Source organism: Oncorhynchus masou, chromosome 13, assembly GCF_036934945.1.
Source record: "Oncorhynchus masou masou isolate Uvic2021 chromosome 13, UVic_Omas_1.1, whole genome shotgun sequence".
Taxonomy (NCBI): Eukaryota; Metazoa; Chordata; class Actinopteri; order Salmoniformes; family Salmonidae; genus Oncorhynchus; species Oncorhynchus masou.
In genome coordinates, this window is record NC_088224.1 from 29,127,063 (window position 1) to 29,148,909 (window position 21,847).

At 43.5% G+C, this 21,847-nt stretch overlaps 2 protein-coding genes across 2 annotated transcripts; both read left to right on the forward strand.

Moving 5' to 3' along the window:
• The first annotated feature begins 7,922 nt into the window (after nt 1–7,922).
• On the forward strand, nt 7,923–10,268 carry LOC135553300 (zona pellucida sperm-binding protein 3-like). The gene is made up of 7 exons (XM_064985466.1): nt 7,923–8,120; nt 8,197–8,312; nt 8,397–8,500; nt 9,177–9,354; nt 9,631–9,748; nt 9,861–9,946; nt 10,064–10,268. Exons 1-7 carry the CDS (start codon nt 7,950–7,952, stop codon nt 10,266–10,268), a joined length of 978 nt encoding a protein of 325 aa, XP_064841538.1. The 5' UTR covers nt 7,923–7,949.
• Nucleotides 10,269–17,763: 7,495 nt separating this feature from the next.
• On the forward strand, nt 17,764–20,118 carry LOC135553301 (zona pellucida sperm-binding protein 3-like). The gene is made up of 7 exons (XM_064985467.1): nt 17,764–17,961; nt 18,038–18,153; nt 18,238–18,341; nt 19,017–19,194; nt 19,481–19,598; nt 19,711–19,796; nt 19,914–20,118. Exons 1-7 carry the CDS (start codon nt 17,791–17,793, stop codon nt 20,116–20,118), a joined length of 978 nt encoding a protein of 325 aa, XP_064841539.1. The 5' UTR covers nt 17,764–17,790.
• The last annotated feature ends 1,729 nt before the right edge of the window (nt 20,119–21,847 follow it).

Sequence of the window (21,847 nt, forward strand, 5' to 3'; positions counted from 1 at the left end):
AGCAGTTCTGCCAACACTGGCTGTTAAATTAAATAATTTGCCCAAAATGTGGGTGGGCCCCGAGGGTCAGGCCCAACAAGCATGGGTTCGTTAGCTCTGAAATATATATACTGGGTTCATCAGGCAGGAACTGATGTTTGTTTACATGTGATAATTGCATGTAGGTTCTGTGCTAAATGGTCTGTTCTCAGAGCTGGAGCCCACCCCAGACCGTGAGTTGAATCCTACACCTGAGCCCATTGGAGACCTTGGAGAGGACAAGGATCTCTATACAATTGCAACTCATTGAAAGGGTATGTCTGGGATCATGGTACGCTGCATTATGGCAAGCAGGTCAGCTTTTATTGGGATGACTTGGCTCTGCAGTGATCACTCACTGGCACAGCCACAGTCACAGTCAATCTAACCTTAACCATGCCTAACCTTAGTAAATTATGACTAAAGTGCATTTGTTAACTTAATTTTGACTTTACAGCTGGCACACCTAGCTGGAATCGTTCAATTCTGCCTCCAGGACAAGACTCATCCCAATTAATCTTGACCAGCACACTGCAATTGCCAGTATCACTTGTACATGTCAGATGTGGTTTCATATAGCAGTTATGGCCCTTTCCTATCCACTAACTCTTTTCTGTTGATAGAATGCTGTGGTGGCCCCATTTTGTCTCACTCCTGACGACCCTACAACCAAGTGACCTCGGCACCACAACTGCTCCTGGTGAGGTGAACAATGCTGAAAAGGGGCACTCAAACAGTGAAGGGACTACCACTGTACCACAACACTAAGGAGACATGCTCTCATCAGAACTCCAAAAACAATGAACACAAGAGATGACTGTTAACCTTGAAGAATAAATTATTTGAAGATACCTTGACAATGAATTTCTGTGTTTACTCCAGCATGTAGTGCATAATTGGAAACTGAAACATTACTTTTAAGGGAATGTCCACTTAAGTGTTTCAGAACATGTTCTTTGGGGGTTACGGTGCAGATGGTATTCAGACCACAAATTACATTCCAGCCTTATCTAAAATGATTTCTCCCCTTAATCTACACAATAACCCATGACCAAGCAAATGTAATCACATTTACATAACTTCAGACCCTTTACTTAGTACTTTGTTGCACCTTTGAGTAACGTTAACAGATTGATAATAACAATTGTTTGTTTTGCGTTCAAGTACAAAAATGTGAGTTACTGGATTTCAAATTGATGAATGTTAACTTGCTGAACACTGACAGCTGTAGCCTACTAGTTACAGTATACACGACACTGCGTGTATTAATAGCACATATGAAGAGAATGTTAGGCTGACTTGGGAACCGATCTGTTAATGGAGCCAAATGTCTTACAGTGACGCAACTTTCATAAGTTGTTCAGGAAACCTTAACTAACTTCTGATTTCAGCAATTGTGGAAATTCTCTTGATTCTTTCAAGAGGTGAAATGAGATGTCAGTGGTGTCCACCCCTCTGGCTCCGCCCCTGTTCCCATTCTGCATACCCTTATGCCCCCAGGTTCACACTAACTGCATCTGCGGTAATATTTAGGATGCTGAAGACTATTTTCATAGGGCATAGGCTATACTAAATAATTTGAACATTAATGTGCAGAACTGCAGACAGTGTGGTTTCACAAATTATTTTCTCCGAACATAGCCGGTACTCGGTCCTGTGCCTCTTATTTCCTAATTCCTACTTGCGTCAAGGTGACGAGTAGAGGTCGGGATTTGAAAGCAACTTGGTATCAAAGAAACCAATATTAATGGTTTGTTTACATAGCAGGTTCGAATAATTAACATGGCAGGTTAGGGAAAGGAATAGGTTTAGCTACAATGCTACAGTTGTCAACTTGTCACCGACAAGACCCATAGACTTCAAATCAAATTTATATAGCCCTTCGTACATCAGCTGATATCTCAAAGTGCTGTACAGAAACCCAGCCTAAAACCTCAAACAGCAAGCAATGCAGGTGTAGAAGCAAAGTGGCTAGGAAAAACTCCCTAGGAAGAAACAGAGGAACCAGGCTATGTGGGGTGGCCAGTCCTCTTCTGGCTGTGCCGGGTGGCGGTTATAACAGAACATGACCAGCATGGTCAAATAAGGCAGAACAGTTGAAACTGGAGCAGCAGCACGGCCAGGTGGACTGGGGACAGCAAGGAGTCATCATGTCAGGTAGTCCTGAGGCATGGTCCTCGGGCTCAGGTCCTCCGAAAGAGAGAATTAGAGAGAGCACACTTAAATTCACACAGGACACCGAATAGGACAGGAGAAGTACTCCAGATATAACAAACTGACCCTAGCCCCCCGACACAAACTACTGCAGCATAAATACTGGAGGCTGAGACAGGAGGGGTCAGGTGACACTGGCCTCATCCGAGGACACCCCCCGGACAGGGCCAAACAGGAAGGATGTAACCCCACCCACTTTGCCAAAGCACAGCCCCCACACCACTAGAGGGATATCTTCAACCACCAACTTACCATCCTGAGACAAGGCCGAGTGTAGCCCACAAAGATCTGCGCCACGGCACAACCCAAGGGGGGGGTGCCAACCCAGACAGGAAGATCACATCAGTGACTCAACCCACTCAAGTGATGCACCCCTCCTAGGGACGGTATGAAAGAGCGCCAGTAAGCCAGTGACTCAGCCCCTGTAATAGGGTTAGAGGCAGAGAATCCCAGTGGAAAGAGGGGAACCGGCCAGGCAGAGACAGCAAGGGCGGTTCGTTGCTCCAGAGCCTTTCCGTTCACCTTCCCACTCCTGAGCCAGACTACACTCAATCAAATGACCCACTGGAGAGATGAGTCTTCAGTAAAGACTTAAAGGTTGAGACCGAGTTTGCGTCTCTTACATGGGTAGGCAGACCGTTCCATAAAAATGGAGCTCTATAGGAGAAAGCACTGCCTCCAGCTGTTTGCTTAGAAATTCTAGGGACAATTAGGAGGCCTGCGTCTTGTGACCGTAGCGTACGTGTAGGTATGTACGGCAGGACCAAATCAGAGAGATAGGTAGGAGCAAGCCCATGTAATGCTTTGTAGGTTAGCAGTAAAACCTTGAAATCAGCCCTTGCCTTGACAGGAAGCCAGTGTAGGGAGGCTAGCACTGGACTAATATGATACAAAAATGTGGTTCTAGTCAGGATTCTAGCAGCCGTATTTAGCACTAACTGAAGTTTATTTAGTGCTTTATCCGGGTAGCCGGAAAGTAGAGCATTGCAGTAGTCTAACCTAGAAGTGACAAAAGCATGGATTCATTTTTATTTTATTTATCATTTTATTTTATTTATCATTTTTGGACAGAAAGTCTCTGATTTCTGCAATGTTACGTAGATGGAAAAAAGCTGTCCTTGAAATGGTCTTGATATGTTCTTCAAAAGAGAGATCAGGGTACAGAGTAACGCCGAGGTCCTTCACAGTTTTATTTGAGACGACTGTACAACCATTAGGATTAATTGTCAGATTCAACAGAAGATCTCTTTGTTTCTTGGGACCTAGAACAAGCATCTCTGTTTTGTCCGAGTTTAAAAGTAGAAAGTTTGCAGCCATCCACTTCCTTATGTCTGAAACACATGCTTCTAGCGAGGGCAATTTTGGGGCTTCACCATGTTTCATTGAAATGTACAGCTGTGTGTCATCCGCATAGCAGTGGAAGTTAACATTATGTTTTCGAATGACATCCCCAAGAGGTAAAATATATAGTGAAAACAATAGTAGTCCTAAAACGGAACCTTGAGGAACACCGAAATTTACAGTTGATTTGTCAGAGGACAAACCATTCACAGAGACAAACTGATATCTTTCCGACAAATAATATCTAAACCAGACCAGAACTTGTCTGTGGAGACCAATTTGGGTTTCCAATCTCTCCAAAAGAATGTGTTGATCGATGGTATCAAAAGCAGCACTAAGGTCTAGGAGCACGAGGACAGACGCAGAGCCTCGGTCTGATGCCATTAAAAAGTCATTTACCACCTTCACAAGTGCAGTCTCAGTGCTATGATGGAGTCTAAAACCAGACTGAAGCATTTCGTATACATTGTTTGTCTTCAGGAAGGCAGTGAGTTGCTGCGCAACAGCCTTTTCTGAAAAAAATTGAGAGGAATGGAAGATTCGATATAGGCCGATAGTTTTTCATATTTTCTGGGTCAAGGTTTGGCTTTTTCAAGAGAGGCTTTATTACTGCCACTTTTCGTGAGTTTGGTACACATCCGGTGGATAGAGAGACATTTATTATGTTCAACATAGGAGGGCCAAGCACAGGAAGCAGCTCTTTCAGTAGTTTAGTTGGAATATGGTCCAGTATGCAGCTTGAAGGTTTAGAGGCCATGATTATTTTCATCATTGTGTCGAGATGTAGTACTAAAACACTTGAGCATCTCTCTTGATCCTAGGTCCTGGCAGAGTTGTGCAGACTCAGGACAACTGAGCTTTGAAGGAATACGCAGATTAAAAGAGGAGTCCGTAATTTGCTTTCTAATAATCATGATCTTTTCCTCAAAGAAGTTCATGAATTTATCCCTGCTGAAGTGAAAGCCATCCTCTCTTGGGGAATGCTGCATTTTAGATAGCTTTGCGACAGTATCAAAAAGGTATTTCGGATTGTTCTTATTTTCCTCAATTAAGTTGGAAAAATAGGATGATCGAGCAGCAGTAAGGGCTCTTCGGTACTACACGGTACTGTCTTTCCAAGCTAGTCGGAAGACTTCCAGTTTGGTGTGGTGTGAAATTCCACCTCTCCAGTAACTCGGCAGCAATGACCCTCCAGTCTTCCTCCTCAGGGACAGGCATGTATTCACCATCCAGACAGACCCAAAAGGCTTGTGCCACAGAGGGGACGATGCCTGCCACCGTGGACCATCCAACTCAGAAGCTGAATACTATGGTCCTGTAGGAGTCCCCTGTTGCCAAGAATCTAAAATATAATTCAAAATAATGATCAATATTGTGTATAACTTGAATTCCACCCACATATTATATCTACTCATATAGCTACCTCATTACTGTTTATTATGATTTACTAATTATATATTGTACTACTCATCAACCACCATTAACAATGCCTTGAAACAGTACAATTCAGTCTATGACTATATCAATAAACTGTAGTCCAGGCCAACTCTACTCTTAGAAAGAATGGTACTATCTACTTAAAAGGGTTCTCTGGCTGTCCCCATAGGAGATCCTTTTTAGGTTCCAAGTATAACCCTATTGGTTATCCTATGGGGAAAGCAGAAGGACACTTCTGGAACCTTTCTCTCTAAGAGTGTATGTGAGTCCAATAAGAATGTAATGAATGACTGCAACTGTCTTGGACAACAATGGGTCCTGGAGAAGACTAGCCTACCTTCATCAGAGCAGAAGGCACCTAAAGAAGGCCATAAAGATCATCAAGGACATCTACCACCCGAGCCACTGCCTGTTCACCCCGCTATCATCCAGAAGGCGAGGTCAGTACAGGTGCATCAAAGCTGGGACCGAGAGACTGAAAAACAGCTTCTATCTCAAGGCCATCAGACTGTTAAACAGCCACCACTAACATTGAGTGGCTGCTGCCTACACACTGACACTGACTCAACTCCAGCCACTTTAATAATGGGAATTGATGGGAAATGATGTAAATATATCACTAGCCACTTTAAACAATGCTACCTTATATAATGTTACTTACCCTACATGATTCATCTCATATGCATACGTATATACTGTACTCTATATCATCGACTGCATCATTATGTAATACATGTATCACTAGCCACTTTAACTATGCCACTTTGTTTACATACTCATCTCACATGTATATACTGTACTCGATACCATCTACTGTATCTTGCCTATGCTGCTCTGTACCATCACTCATTCATATGTCCTTATGTACATATTCTTTATCCCCTTACACTGTGTATAAGACAGTAGATTAGGAATTGTTAGTTAGATTACTTGTTGGTTATTACTGCATTGTCGGAACTAGAAGCACAAGCATTTCGCTACACTCGCATTAACATCTGCTAACCATGTGTATGTGACAAATAAAATTTGATTTGATTTATTTGACCTTTCTTTTCATTTGGTAACATTGCATAATTAAAAGAGGATTATAAACCAAATTTGGGAAAAGTTATAGTCCCAATGAACATTCTGGAAAAGTACATCTGATGTCAAATAGGGACTATTAACTAGAGCCCTTTAGCTAGCTAGGTTGCACATAAAAACAATGTATCAAATATCAATCAATTATGGTATCAAAGGCTTTAAAAATGTACTAGAATATAGCTTACCGGAGACAAATCGCCAGGCGTTCAACTGGGCTAATGGACTCCCGGTAGTTGGTATCCATCCGGGTGATCCTGGCTCCAACCATCTGGAGCAGGTGATCCAACTGGCTTCGGTCCAGACGAAAGTAGCTTCGGAATTCCTGTCCAAACAGTCGAAGCTCTTGAATTAGACGGTGGAACTCCCCTGCCTGCTTTCGGGACTTTAACCATATCTGGACCAACACAGACCTGCGCTTTCGGCGGGGCTGGTCCCGGCCCAATACCGCAATCAAGACCACCTTCCTCAACGTTGGTCTCATTGTTGAAAGAGCCTACTCTGCTATCTTGACTATTTATAATTGCATTTCGCTCCAAAACTGCATTTTGGAGGAAAATTATACGATGGCTATCACAATTCATGTGTGGATGTCATCAAATAAATAATATACTTGGCAAATAAATTAATAAAAAATGTGAAGAAATTATGCAATCAAACTGTTTTTATGTAATCCCACATTTTTACTGAATATGTGTGCAAAAAATAAATCTACATTCATATTTTGCTACTTTCTGTCAAGTCTACACATACAATTTGATGCATACGTTTGATTTGCCACACAGAACACACTGCAACTGCCTCTGCAACGCTGCAAGGCAAATGCAGCAGTCCATTGGAAATGAATGTACTTCTGGTGTACCGAAACGCAATGACACAGTCGGTGTGTTCGAAGCGTTACAACGCCTGGATAGGTATTTTACCTAACAAAGAACCACATACATTATAACCAACTGGTGCCAAAACGGCACAGTCGATAACGTGTTAGCCTGTATCAACCATTGGTTGCTATGTTTGAGCGCGACCTCGGCAAATGTGGAACATCACAGATAGCTTCCAACACACCGACCGTGTTTTGCAAAAAACACTACGCAGCATCATCTGGATATGTATGCAACAAAAATTCAACATTCACCTCTTGTTACCATTTCTGTCAAGCCGTCTATGCATACAGTGTCTCTGCAAGGCAAACGCAGCGTTTCATTGGAAATTAATGTAATTCTCGTGTACCAAAATGCAGGAATACTGTTGGTGTGATCCAAGCGTAATGGTCGCTTTCCCCTGCTCAGAAGTTGCATGCATGCATCCAATGGTTGCGTGACATGTCATCAACGGTGTCATCGACTGACAGATTTCTATAACATATGATGTGTTTGCTGATACGTGAAATACCTACTCAGGCTTTGTACGTTCTGGTATGCATCAGCTGGGCAGAGGAACGCGCTGAACATGCATGCAAATAGTTTGACTAATCAGATGCAAAGCCCAATTAGGGCCCAATCTAGCCCAGGTTTGCAGCCTGCAAGGTTGTTAAAAGCTACCTCAGTTTCATCAATTGTAGTATAGCAGAGGCACATTGCCCTCTAATTTACAGGTTCACATTAGTTGTTGGCATGGGACTCATAATGGCAAACACACTCTGGCTATTTCCAAAGCAGTTAGTTCTGTTTTTACTAGTGGAAAACTTAATATCTCCTACTTTTTCATTTACTTACAGCACTGGCACAATGCAACAACTTCCAAGCCGACTGCCACAGTTTGGGGATCGTCTACCTTTTAAACAGCTTCAACTTCCCCAACAAACAGTTTCCAGACCAGTTCGAGTGGAAACGGTCAATGTGAAGTGCCATTCAGACTACATGGAGATAGTTGTGAAGGCTGATCTGTTTAAACTCGGTATTCTTATTGACATGGATGACCTGCGACTTGGAGTTGAACAGGACCAAGAGACCTGCAGGGCTACAGCATCAGCAGCCGGAGATGAATACAGAATATTTGCAGCGCTATCAGACTGTGGAACCAAGCGTTTGGTAATTATGGTGAATGTTTCAGTAGCTGACTTCTTAAAACAACCTCCTGTTTAATTTCTACTTTGTGAATCCACAGATGAACAAAGACTCCATGATCTATACGAACCTCCTCAGATATACACCCAGAGCCACACCAGATGGGGTTATTCGAATGGATGGTGCTGTAATCCCAATTTCTTGTCATTATGAAAGGTGAGTTTAGGTTATACTGTTAAATGATCATGACTACTGTGTCCCTATTGGTTTGCTTGCCAGACTCTGTACTTTCTGTTTCAGGAAGTACAGTTCAGACAGTGCCCCTCTCCAGCCGACCTGGATCCCCTTCAGCGCCACAGTGTCTGCCGAAGACAACCTGCAGTTCTCCTTGAAGCTTATGACAAGTGGGTATATAAATTCTGGGCTGTGTTGAGCAGGGCACAACCTTGTTGAAAGTTCAGATGATTAGGAGACCATTGTGCTCTCCCAGAAGCTTGGATGGTGGAGCACAAATGATCCTTGGACATGCTAAATACAGAATCTCATCAGACATCACTTTAATTATTGACGTTTCTATCTGCAACGTTAAACAATTAGCCTACTAACTATGGACCTGTTTACAAACTCCTCAATGGACCTTTTAACCCATTCATAGATGCTAACTATTAGCGCCTATTGACTATAATATTCTGTCCAGGGTAGTTTAAAGCGCTATTTTATAGGATTAGGTTTCCCACACTGACATTTTCATGTTACTGTGCTTATTAATGTAAACCGTATAGCAATTAGCACAGGTACACCTCTGGCTATCTGTATCTCTGAACACCTGTTAACGGAGAACACATTTGTGGAGTCAGTTGTCGCTGAAATGCTGTCAGCTGCAACTGTTAAAAGGTGTTCAGTAATATCTTTTTTCCATTGTGAAATGAGTAGGGTTTTACATTTCTAGACCAGTGACTTGATTCACATTTTGATGAATCCTCTTTTTAGAAGGAACTGACATGTAATGGCCTTGGACTATAAGGAATAATGTAAAGTTCCTTTAGTCAATTGGGATAACCTTCTGTCATTTCTGCCCAGGTGACTGGCTCTATGAGCGGGGTTCTGGAGTCTACTTCCTGGGCGATCCCATCAACATTGAGGCGTCTGTCAGGGTAGCTCACCACTCCAGGCTCAGGGTCTTTGTTAGCAGCTGCGTGGCCACACTGGACCCAGACAATAACTCTTTCCCCAGATACGTCTTCATTGAGCATGATGGGTAAGCAAGAGGGAACTGCCTAAACTAAATCTGCTACCTAGAATGAATATTCTCTGGCTGGCCCGTAGGGAATGATGGAGGCCTTTTGAAGTCAAAAGGCAGTCTTGTCAAGAGCAGTGCCATTGAGGGCTTCCACCATGATGGCACCATTTTAAAGTAGTCAACTGGGTGGGGACTTCTATGGGTTGTAGCCTCAATGCCCATGCTGTAATGGCACAGATCTAAAGATGAGTCTGCTCTATGGGCTGTCCCTGTTTATATATATCTCCCCTACAGGTGCTTGGTGGATTCCCAGCTGCCTGGCTCCAACTCTGGGTTCATGCATAGAACCCAGGATGACAAGCTCCAGTTCCACATTGATGCCTTTAGGTTCTACCAGGAGAACAGGGCAGAGGTGAGGGCAGTACCAGATGTTGTGGAGCATTATGGGTACATAACTTATAGCTGTGATGTAGAAACCCAGTAGCCTACATCTTTGTTTTGCTCATCCTGTTGTGTTTCTACAGCTATACATCATATGCCACCTTATGGCAATCCCTGTCATGGACCATGCAGAGCCTAGCAACAAGGCATGCTCCTTCATTAATGGCAGGTGTGAGATCTGACTTATTTCCTTAGGTCACAGCCCAGTAAGAGTAGCTATCTACTGGAATAACCAATCGGATTTGTTCAAATGTCTTGGTCCATGAGTGTCCTCTACACATTTCAGATGGAGGTCTGCCGACTCAAATGATTTGCAATGTGGCCGTTGTCCAAGCCTGAATAGCCAGAAGGGGGTTGATCACGATCCAGCACGATATCCCCTCAGTCCAAGACAAGGCGGTAGCCAACCTTCGGGCTACCGCATCAAACCTCAAGCCACTGGCGACCATTGGCGGAGTGGGATGAAGTCCAAGAAAGGTGCAGTATCTTAATTCCTCTTTCCTTCTCAAAATGCACTGCAGAAGTGTCCAAGGGGAGGTGTTTTGTACCTTCAATATGGGATTTTACAAAAGACTAAGTAAAAATTGTCTGTACTGCAAATGTGAGAAGGTAACCTTGCCAGTGATTAATGAAAATGTGTTATTTTAGTATGGAACCAGGATGTTACTCTGGGCCCCATAATGGTTACAACCAAACAGAGGACACCTTTATCTCCAACGAGGGAAGGTATCGCTATATATGGCTTCCCTTCTCCAACTGAGGACAGGAGGCCCTTATCACCTGGCAGTCGTTGGAAGAGGGGTAATTTGACTGTCTGAAATTGCATGCCCTTAATCCTTGTAGTGCATCTAGGCAACAGCATTGACTAGGGTCTGGTTTCAATGACATTCTTTAAGGGGGGGGTCCTTCAAGCAGAACACTCTCCCAACAAATCATGAGGCAGACATGCCAGAACTTTATGCTTTGCAACGCAACTTTGCAGGTAATGCCTTTGCAGTTTTTAGTCAAGGCATTTGACGCAAACTACCCACTCTCAAAATGCAGTCATTAAAAATAACCTCTGCTCAGTCTTGCTAGCTACTATTTTCTATTTTAGTTAACTAGTAACTTAGTTCCTCTGCCTCCCAACAGGATTTCTTGACCATGAGGCGCTGGTCAAAGGTAGTGCACTACAGGGAATAGGGTGCCATTTCAGACACTTGTCTTTTCATATCCATACACTCTAGCAGTTCTGCCAACACTGGCTGTTAAATTAAATAATTTGCCCAAAATGTGGGTGGGCCCCGAGGGTCAGGCCCAACAAGCATGGGTTCGTTAGCTCTGAAATATATATACTGGGTTCATCAGGCAGGAACTGATGTTTGTTTACATGTGATAATTGCATGTAGGTTCTGTGCTAAATGGTCTGTTCTCAGAGCTGGAGCCCACCCCAGACCGTGAGTTGAATCCTACACCTGAGCCCATTGGAGACCTTGGAGAGGACAAGGATCTCTATACAATTGCAACTCATTGAAAGGGTATGTCTGGGATCATGGTACGCTGCATTATGGCAAGCAGGTCAGCTTTTATTGGGATGACTTGGCTCTGCAGTGATCACTCACTGGCACAGCCACAGTCACAGTCAATCTAACCTTAACCATGCCTAACCTTAGTAAATTATGACTAAAGTGCATTTGTTAACTTAATTTTGACTTTACAGCTGGCACACCTAGCTGGAATCGTTCAATTCTGCCTCCAGGACAAGACTCATCCCAATTAATCTTGACCAGCACACTGCAATTGCCAGTATCACTTGTACATGTCAGATGTGGTTTCATATAGCAGTTATGGCCCTTTCCTATCCACTAACTCTTTTCTGTTGATAGAATGCTGTGGTGGCCCCATTTTGTCTCACTCCTGACGACCCTACAACCAAGTGACCTCGGCACCACAACTGCTCCTGGTGAGGTGAACAATGCTGAAAAGGGGCACTCAAACAGTGAAGGGACTACCACTGTACCACAACACTAAGGAGACATGCTCTCATCAGAACTCCAAAAACAATGAACACAAGAGATGACTGTTAACCTTGAAGAATAAATTATTTGAAGATACCTTGACAATGAATTTCTGTGTTTACTCCAGCATGTAGTGCATAATTGGAAACTGAAACATTACTTTTAAGGGAATGTCCACTTAAGTGTTTCAGAACATGTTCTTTGGGGGTTACGGTGCAGATGGTATTCAGACCACAAATTACATTCCAGCCTTATCTAAAATGATTTCTCCCCTTAATCTACACAATAACCCATGACCAAGCAAATGTAATCACATTTACATAACTTCAGACCCTTTACTTAGTACTTTGTTGCACCTTTGAGTAACGTTAACAGATTGATAATAACAATTGTTTGTTTTGCGTTCAAGTACAAAAATGTGAGTTACTGGATTTCAAATTGATGAATGTTAACTTGCTGAACACTGACAGCTGTAGCCTACTAGTTACAGTATACACGACACTGCGTGTATTAATAGCACATATGAAGAGAATGTTAGGCTGACTTGGGAACCGATCTGTTAATGGAGCCAAATGTCTTACAGTGACGCAACTTTCATAAGTTGTTCAGGAAACCTTAACTAACTTCTGATTTCAGCAATTGTGGAAATTCTCTTGATTCTTTCAAGAGGTGAAATGAGATGTCAGTGGTGTCCACCCCTCTGGCTCCGCCCCTGTTCCCATTCTGCATACCCTTATGCCCCCAGGTTCACACTAACTGCATCTGCGGTAATATTTAGGATGCTGAAGACTATTTTCATAGGGCATAGGCTATACTAAATAATTTGAACATTAATGTGCAGAACTGCAGACAGTGTGGTTTCACAAATTATTTTCTCCGAACATAGCCGGTACTCGGTCCTGTGCCTCTGGTATGTTTATTTCCTAATTCCTACTTGAGTCGAGGTCGGGATTTGAAAGCAACTTGGTATCAAAGAAACCAATATTAATGGTTTGTTTACATTGCAGGTTCGAATAATTAACATGGCAAATTAGTGAATTAACGTGGCAGGTTAGGGAAAGGAATAGGTTTAGCTACAATGCTACAGTTGTCAAAAACTTGTCACCGACAAGACCCATAGACTTCAAATCAAATTTATATAGCCCTTCGTACATCAGCTGATATCTCAAAGTGCTGTACAGAAACCCAGCCTAAAACCTCAAACAGCAAGCAATGCAGGTGTAGAAGCAAAGTGGCTAGGAAAAACTCCCTAGGAAGAAACAGAGAGGAACCAGGCTATGCGGGGTGGCCAGTCCTCTTCTGGCTGTGCCGGGTGGAGGTTATAACAGAACATGACCGGCATGGTCAAATAAGGCAGAACAGTTGAAACTGGAGCAGCAGCACGGCCAGGTGGACTGGGGACAGCAAGGAGTCATCATGTCAGGTAGTCCTGAGGCATGGTCCTCGGGCTCAGGTCCTCCGAAAGAGAGAATTAGAGAGAGCACACTTAAATTCACACAGGACACCGAATAGGACAGGAGAAGTACTCCAGATATAACAAACTGACCCTAGCCCCCCGACACAAACTACTGCAGCATAAATACTGGAGGCTGAGACAGGAGGGGTCAGGTGACACTGTGGCCCCATCCGAGGACACCCCCGGACAGGGCCAAACAGGAAGGATATAACCCCACCCACTTTGCCAAAGCACAGCCCCCACACCACTAGAGGGATATCTTCAACCACCAACTTACCATCCTGAGACAAGGCCGAGTATAGCCCACAAAGATCTCCGCCACGGCACAACCCAAGAGGGGGGTGCCAACCCAGACAGAAAGATCACATCAGTGACTCAACCCACTCAAGTGACGCACCCCTCCTAGGGACGGTATGAAAGAGCGCCAGTAAGCCAGTGACTCAGCCCCTGTAATAGGGTTAGAGGCAGAGAATCCCAGTGGAAAGAGGGGAACCGGCCAGGCAGAGACAGCAAGGGCGGTTCGTTGCTCCAGAGCCTTTCCGTTCACCTTCCCACTCCTGGGCCAGACTACACTCAATCATATGACCCACTGAAGAGATGAGTCTTCAGTAAAGACTTAAAGGTTGAGACCGAGTTTGCGTCTCTTACATGGGTAGGCAGACCATTCCATAAAAATGGAGCTCTATAGGAGAAAGCACTGCCTCCAGCTGTTTGCTTAGAAATTCTAGGGACAATTAGGAGGCCTGCGTCTTGTGACCGTAGCGTACGTGTAGGTATGTACGGCAGGACCAAATCAGAGAGATAGGTAGGAGCAAGCCCATGTAATGCTTTGTAGGTTAGCAGTAAAACCTTGAAATCAGCCCTTGCCTTGACAGGAAGCCAGTGTAGGGAGGCTAGCACTGGACTAATATGATACAAAAATGTGGTTCTAGTCAGGATTCTAGCAGCCGTATTTAGCACTAACTGAAGTTTATTTAGTGCTTTATCCGGGTAGCCGGAAAGTAGAGCATTGCAGTAGTCTAACCTAGAAGTGACAAAAGCATGGATTCATTTTTATGCATCATTTTTGGACAGAAAGTCTCTGATTTCTGCAATGTTACGTAGATGGAAAAAAGCTGTCCTTGAAATGGTCTTGATATGTTCTTCAAAAGAGAGATCAGGGTACAGAGTAACGCCGAGGTCCTTCACAGTTTTATTTGAGACGACTGTACAACCATTAAGATTAATTGTCAGATTCAACAGAAGATCTCTTTGTTTCTTGGGACCTAGAACAAGCATCTCTGTTTTGTCCGAGTTTAAAAGTAGAACGTTTGCAGCCATCCACTTCCTTATGTCTGAAACACATGCTTCTAGCGAGGGCAATTTTGGGGCTTCACCATGTTTCATTGAAATGTACAGCTGTGTGTCATCCGCATAGCAGTGGAAGTTAATATTATGTTTTCGAATGACATCCCCAAGAGGTCAAATATATAGTGAAAACAATAGTGGTCCTAAAACAGAACCTTGAGGAACACCGAAATTTACAGTTGATTTGTCAGAGGACAAACCATTCACAGAGACAAACTGATATCTTTCCGACAGATAATATCTAAACCAGGCCAGAACTTGTCCGTGGAGACCAATTTGGGTTTCCAATCTCTACAAAAGAATGTGTTGATCGATGGTATCAAAAGCAGCACTAAGGTCTAGGAGCACGAGGACAGATGCAGAGCCTCGGTCTGATGCCATTTAAAGGTCATTTACCACCTTCACAAGTGCAGTATCAGTGCTATGATGGGGTCCAAAACCAGACTGAAGCATTTCTATACATTGTTTGTCTTCAGGAAGGCAGTGAGTTGCTGCGCAACAGCCTTTTCGGAAAAAAATTGAGAAGAATGGAAGATTCGATATAGGCCGATAGTTTTTCATATTTTCTGGGTCATGGTTTGGCTTTTTCAAGAGAGGCTTTATTACTGCCACTTTTCGTGAGTTTGGTACACATCCGGTGGATAGAGAGACATTTATTATGTTCAACATAGGAGGTCCAAGCACAGGAAGCAGCTCTTTCAGTAGTTTAGTTGGAATAGGGTCCAGTATGCAGCTTGAAGGTTTAGAGGCGATGATTATTTTCATCATTGTGTCAAGAGATATAGTACTAAAACACTTGAGCATCTCTCTTGATCCTAGGTCCTGGCAGAGTTGTGCAGACTCAGGACAACTGAGCTTTGAAGGAATACGCAGATTAAAAGAGGAGTCCGTAATTTGCTTTCTAATAATCATGATCTTTTCCTCAAAGAAGTTCATGAATTTATCCCTGCTGAAGTGAAAGCCATCCTCTCTTGGGGAATGCTGCTTTTTAGATACATTTTTGATACTGTCGCAAAGCTATTTCGGATTGTTCTTATTTTCCTCAATTAAGTTGGAAAAATAGGATGATAGAGCAGCAGTAAGGGCTCTTCGGTACTGCACGCTACTGTCTTTCCAAGCTAGTCGGAAGACTTCCAGTTTGGTGTGGTGTGAAATTCCACCTCTCCAGTAACTCGGCAGCAATGACCCTCCAGTCTTCCTCCTCAGGGACAGGCATGTATTCACCATCCAGACAGACCCAAAAGGCTTGTGCCACAGAGGGGACGATGCCTGCCACCGTGGACCATCCAACTCAGAAGCTGAATACTATGGTCCTGTAGGAGTCCCCTGTTGCCAAGAATCTAAAATATAATTCAAAATAATGATCAATATTGTGTATAACTTGAATTCCACCCACATATTATATCTACTCATATAGCTACCTCATTACTGTTTATTATGATTTACTAATTATATTGTACTACTCATCAACCATCATTAACAATGCCTTGAAACAGTACAATTCAGTCTATGACTATATCAATAAACTGTAGTCCAGGCCAACTCTACTCTTAGAAAGAATGGTACTATCTACTTAAAAGGGTTCTCTGGCTGTCCCCATAGGAGATCCCTTTTAGGTTCCAAGTATAACCCTATTGGTTATCCTATGGGGAAAGCAGAAGGACACTTCTGGAACCTTTCTCTCTAAGAGTGTATGTGAGTCCAATAAGAATGTAATGAATGACTGCAACTGTCTTGGACAACAATGGGTCCTGGAGAAGACTAGCCTACCTTCATCAGAGCAGAAGGCACCTTTCTTTTCATTTGGTAACATTGCATAATTAAAAAAGGATTAAAAACCAAATTTGGGAAAAGTTATAGTCCCAATGAACATTCTGGAAAAGTACATCTGATGTCAAATAGGGACTATTAACTAGAGCCCTTTAGCTAGCTAGGTTGCACATAAAAACAGTGTATCAAATATCAATCAATTATGGTATCAAAGGCTTTAAAAATGTACTAGAATATAGCTTACCGGAGACAAATCGCCAGGCGTTCAACTGGGCTAATGGACTCCCGGTAGTTGGTATCCATCCGGGTGATCCTGGCTCCAACCATCTGGAGCAGGTGATCCAACTGGCTTCGGTCCAGACGAAAGTAGCTTCGGAATTCCTGTCCAAACAGTCAAAGCTCTTGAATTAGAAGGTGGAACTCCCCTGCCTGCTTTCGGGACTTTAACCATATCTGGACCAACACAGACCTGCGCTTTCGGCGGGGCTGGTCCCGGCCCAATACCGCGATCAAGACCACCTTCCTCAACATTGGTCTCATTGTTGAAAGAGCCTACTCTGCTATCTTGACTATTTATAATTGCATTTCGCTCCAAAACTGCATTTTGGAGGAAAATTATACGATGGCTATCACAATTCATGTGTGGATGTCATCGAATAAATAATATACTTGGCAAATAAATTATGCAATCAAACGGTTTTTATGTAATCCCACATTTTTACTGAATATGTGTGCAAAAAATAAATCTACATTCATTGTGTCTCTGCAAGGCAAACGCAGCGTTTCATTGGAAATTAATGTAATTCTCGTGTACCAAAATGCAGGAATACTGTTGGTGTGATCCAAGCGTAATGGTCGCTTTTCCCTGCTCAGAAGTTGCATGCATGCATCCAATGGTTGCGTGACATGTCATCAACGGTGTCATCCACTGACAGATTTCTATAACATATGATGTGTTTGCTGATACGTGAAATACCTATCCAGGCTTTGTACGTTCTGGTATGCATCAGCTGGGCAGAGGAACGCGCTGAACATGCATGCAAATAGTTTGACTAATCAGATGCAAAGCCCAATTAGGGCCCAATCTAGCCCAGGTTTGCAGCCTGCAAGGTTGTTAAAAGCTACCTCAGTTTCATCAATTGTAGTATAGCAGAGGCACATTGCCCTCTAATTTACAGGTTCACATTAGTTGTTGGCATGGGACTCATAATGGCAAACACACTCTGGCTATTTCCAAAGCAGTTAGTTCTGTTTTTACTAGTGGAAAACTTAATATCTCCTACTTTTTCACTTACTTACAGCACTGGCACAATGCAACAACTTCCAAGCCGACTGCCACAGTTTGGGGATCGTCTACCTTTTAAACAGCTTCAACTTCCCCAACAAACAGTTTCCAGACCAGTTCGAGTGGAAACGGTCAATGTGAAGTGCCATTCAGACTACATGGAGATAGTTGTGAAGGCTGATCTGTTTAAACTCGGTATTCTTATTGACATGGATGACCTGCGACTTGGAGTTGAACAGGACCAAGAGACCTGCAGGGCTACAGCATCAGCAGCCGGAGATGAATACAGAATATTTGCAGCGCTATCAGACTGTGGAACCAAGCGTTTGGTAATTATGGTGAATGTTTCAGTAGCTGACTTCTTAAAACAACCTCCTGTTTAATTTCTACTTTGTGAATCCACAGATGAACAAAGACTCCATGATCTATACGAACCTCCTCAGATATACACCCAGAGCCACACCAGATGGGGTTATTCGAATGGATGGTGCTGTAATCCCAATTGCTTGTCATTATGAAAGGTGAGTTTAGGTTATACTGTTAAATGATCATGACTACTGGGTCCCTATTGGTTTGCTTGCCAGACTCTGTACTTTCTGTTTCAGGAAGTACAGTTCAGACAGTGCCCCTCTCCAGCCGACCTGGATCCCCTTCAGCGCCACAGTGTCTGCCGAAGACCACCTGCAGTTCTCCTTGAAGCTTATGACAAGTGGGTATATAAATTCTGGGCTGTGTTGAGCAGGGCACAACCTTGTTGAAAGTTCAGATGATTAGGAGACCACTGTGCTCTCCCAGAAGCTTGGATGGTGGAGCACAAATGATCCTTGGACATGCTAAATACAGAATCTCATCAGACATCACTTTAATTATTGACGTTTCTATCTGCAACGTTAAACAATTAGCCTACTAACTATGGACCTGTTTACAAACTCCTCAATGGACCTTTTAACCCATTCATAGATGCTAACTATTAGCGCCTATTGACTATAATATTCTGTCCAGGGTAGTTTAAAGCGCTATTTTATAGGATTAGGTTTCCCACACTGACATTTTCATGTTACTGTGCTTATTAATGTAAACCGTATAGCAATTAGCACAGGTACACCTCTGGCTATCTGTATCTCTGAACACCTGTTAACGGAGAACACATTTGTGGAGTCAGTTGTCGCTGAAATGCTGTCAGCTGCAACTGTTAAAAGGTGTTCAGTAATATCTTTTTCCATTGTGAAATGAGTAGGGTTTTACATTTCTAGACCAGTGACTTGATTCACATTTTGATGAATCCTCTTTTTAGAAGGAACTGACATGTAATGGCCTTGGACTATAAGGAATAATGTAAAGTTCCTTTAGTCAATTGGGATAACCTTCTGTCATTTCTGCCCAGGTGACTGGCTCTATGAGCGGGGTTCTGGAGTCTACTTCCTGGGCGATCCCATCAACATTGAGGCGTCTGTCAGGGTAGCTCACCACTCCAGGCTCAGGGTCTTTGTTAGCAGCTGCGTGGCCACACTGGACCCAGACAATAACTCTTTCCCCAGATACGTCTTCATTGAGCATGATGGGTAAGCAAGAGGGAACTGCCTAAACTAAATCTGCTACCTAGAATGAATATTCTCTGGCTGGCCCGTAGGGAATGATGGAGGCCTTTTGAAGTCAAAAGGCAGTCTTGTCAAGAGCAGTGCCATTGAGGGCTTCCACCATGATGGCACCATTTTAAAGTAGTCAACTGGGTGGGGACTTCTATGGGTTGTAGCCTCAATGCCCATGCTGTCAGACGCTGTAATGGCACAGATCTAAAGATGAGTCTGCTCTATGGGCTGTCCCTGTTTATATATATCTCCCCTACAGGTGCTTGGTGGATTCCCAGCTGCCTGGCTCCAACTCTGGGTTCATGCATAGAACCCAGGATGACAAGCTCCAGTTCCACATTGATGCCTTTAGGTTCTACCAGGAGAACAGGGCAGAGGTGAGGGCAGTACCAGATGTTGTGGAGCATTATGGGTACATAACTTATAGCTGTGATGTAGAAACCCAGTAGCCTACATCTTTGTTTTGCTCATCCTGTTGTGTTTCTACAGCTATACATCATATGCCACCTTATGGCAATCCCTGTCATGGACCATGCAGAGCCTAGCAACAAGGCATGCTCCTTCATTAATGGCAGGTGTGAGATCTGACTTATTTCCTTAGGTCACAGCCCAGTAAGAGTAGCTATCTACTGGAATAACCAATCGGATTTGTTCAAATGTCTTGGTCCATGAGTGTCCTCTACACATTTCAGATGGAGGTCTGCCGACTCAAATGATTTGCAATGTGGCCGTTGTCCAAGCCTGAATAGCCAGAAGGGGGTTGATCACGATCCAGCACGATATCCCCTCAGTCCAAGACAAGGCGGTAGCCAACCTTCGGGCTACCGCATCAAACCTCAAGCCACTGGCGACCATTGGCGGAGTGGGATGAAGTCCAAGAAAGGTGCAGTATCTTAATTCCTCTTTCCTTCTCAAAATGCACTGCAGAAGTGTCCAAGGGGAGGTGTTTTGTACCTTCAATATGGGATTTTACAAAAGACTAAGTAAAAATTGTCTGTACTGCAAATGTGAGAAGGTAACCTTGCCAGTGATTAATGAAAATGTGTTATTTTAGTATGGAACCAGGATGTTACTCTGGGCCCCATAATGGTTACAACCAAACAGAGGACACCTTTATCTCCAACGAGGGAAGGTATCGCTATATATGGCTTCCCTTCTCCAACTGAGGACAGGAGGCCCTTATCACCTGGCAGTCGTTGGAAGAGGGGTAATTTGACTGTCTGAAATTGCATGCCCTTAATCCTTGTAGTGCATCTAGGCAACAGCATTGACTAGGGTCTGGTTTCAATGACATTCTTTAAGGGGGGGGGGGGTCCTTCAAGCAGAACACTCTCCCAACAAATCATGAGGCAGACATGCCAGAACTTTATGCTTTGCAACGCAACTTTGCAGGTAATGCCTTTGCAGTTTTTAGTCAAGGCATTTGACGCAAACTACCCACTCTCAAAATGCAGTCATTAAAAATAACCTCTGCTCAGTCTTGCTAGCTACTATTTTCTATTTTAGTTAACTAGTAACTTAGTTCCTCTGCCTCCCAACAGGATTTCTTGACCATGAGGCGCTGGTCAAAGGTAGTGCACTACAGGGAATAGGGTGCCATTTCAGACACTTGTCTTTTCATATCCATACACTCTAGCAGTTCTGCCAACACTGGCTGTTAAATTAAATAATTTGCCCAAAATGTGGGTGGGCCCCGAGGGTCAGGCCCAACAAGCATGGGTTCGTTAGCTCTGAAATATATATACTGGGTTCATCAGGCAGGAACTGATGTTTGTTTACATGTGATAATTGCATGTAGGTTCTGTGCTAAATGGTCTGTTCTCAGAGCTGGAGCCCACCCCAGACCGTGAGTTGAATCCTACACCTGAGCCCATTGGAGACCTTGGAGAGGACAAGGATCTCTATACAATTGCAACTCATTGAAAGGGTATGTCTGGGATCATGGTACGCTGCATTATGGCAAGCAGGTCAGCTTTTATTGGGATGACTTGGCTCTGCAGTGATCACTCACTGGCACAGCCACAGTCACAGTCAATCTAACCTTAACCATGCCTAACCTTAACAAATGCACTTTAGTCATAATTTACTAACTTAATTTTGACTTTACAGCTGGCACACCTAGCTGGAATCGTTCAATTCTGCCTCCAGGACAAGACTCATCCCAATTAATCTTGACCAGCACACTGCAATTGCCAGTATCACTTGTACATGTCAGATGTGGTTTCATATAGCAGTTATGGCCCTTTCCTATCCACTAACTCTTTTCTGTTGATAGAATGCTGTGGTGGCCCCATTTTGTCTCACTCCTGACGACCCTACAACCAAGTGACCTCGGCACCACAACTGCTCCTGGTGAGGTGAACAATGCTGAAAAGGGGCACTCAAACAGTGAAGGGACTACCACTGTACCACAACACTAAGGAGACATGCTCTCATCAGAACTCCAAAAACAATGAACACAAGAGATGACTGTTAACCTTGAAGAATAAATTATTTGAAGATACCTTGACAATGAATTTCTGTGTTTACTCCAGCATGTAGTGCATAATTGGAAACTGAAACATTACTTTTAAGGGAATGTCCACTTAAGTGTTTCAGAACATGTTCTTTGGGGGTTACGGTGCAG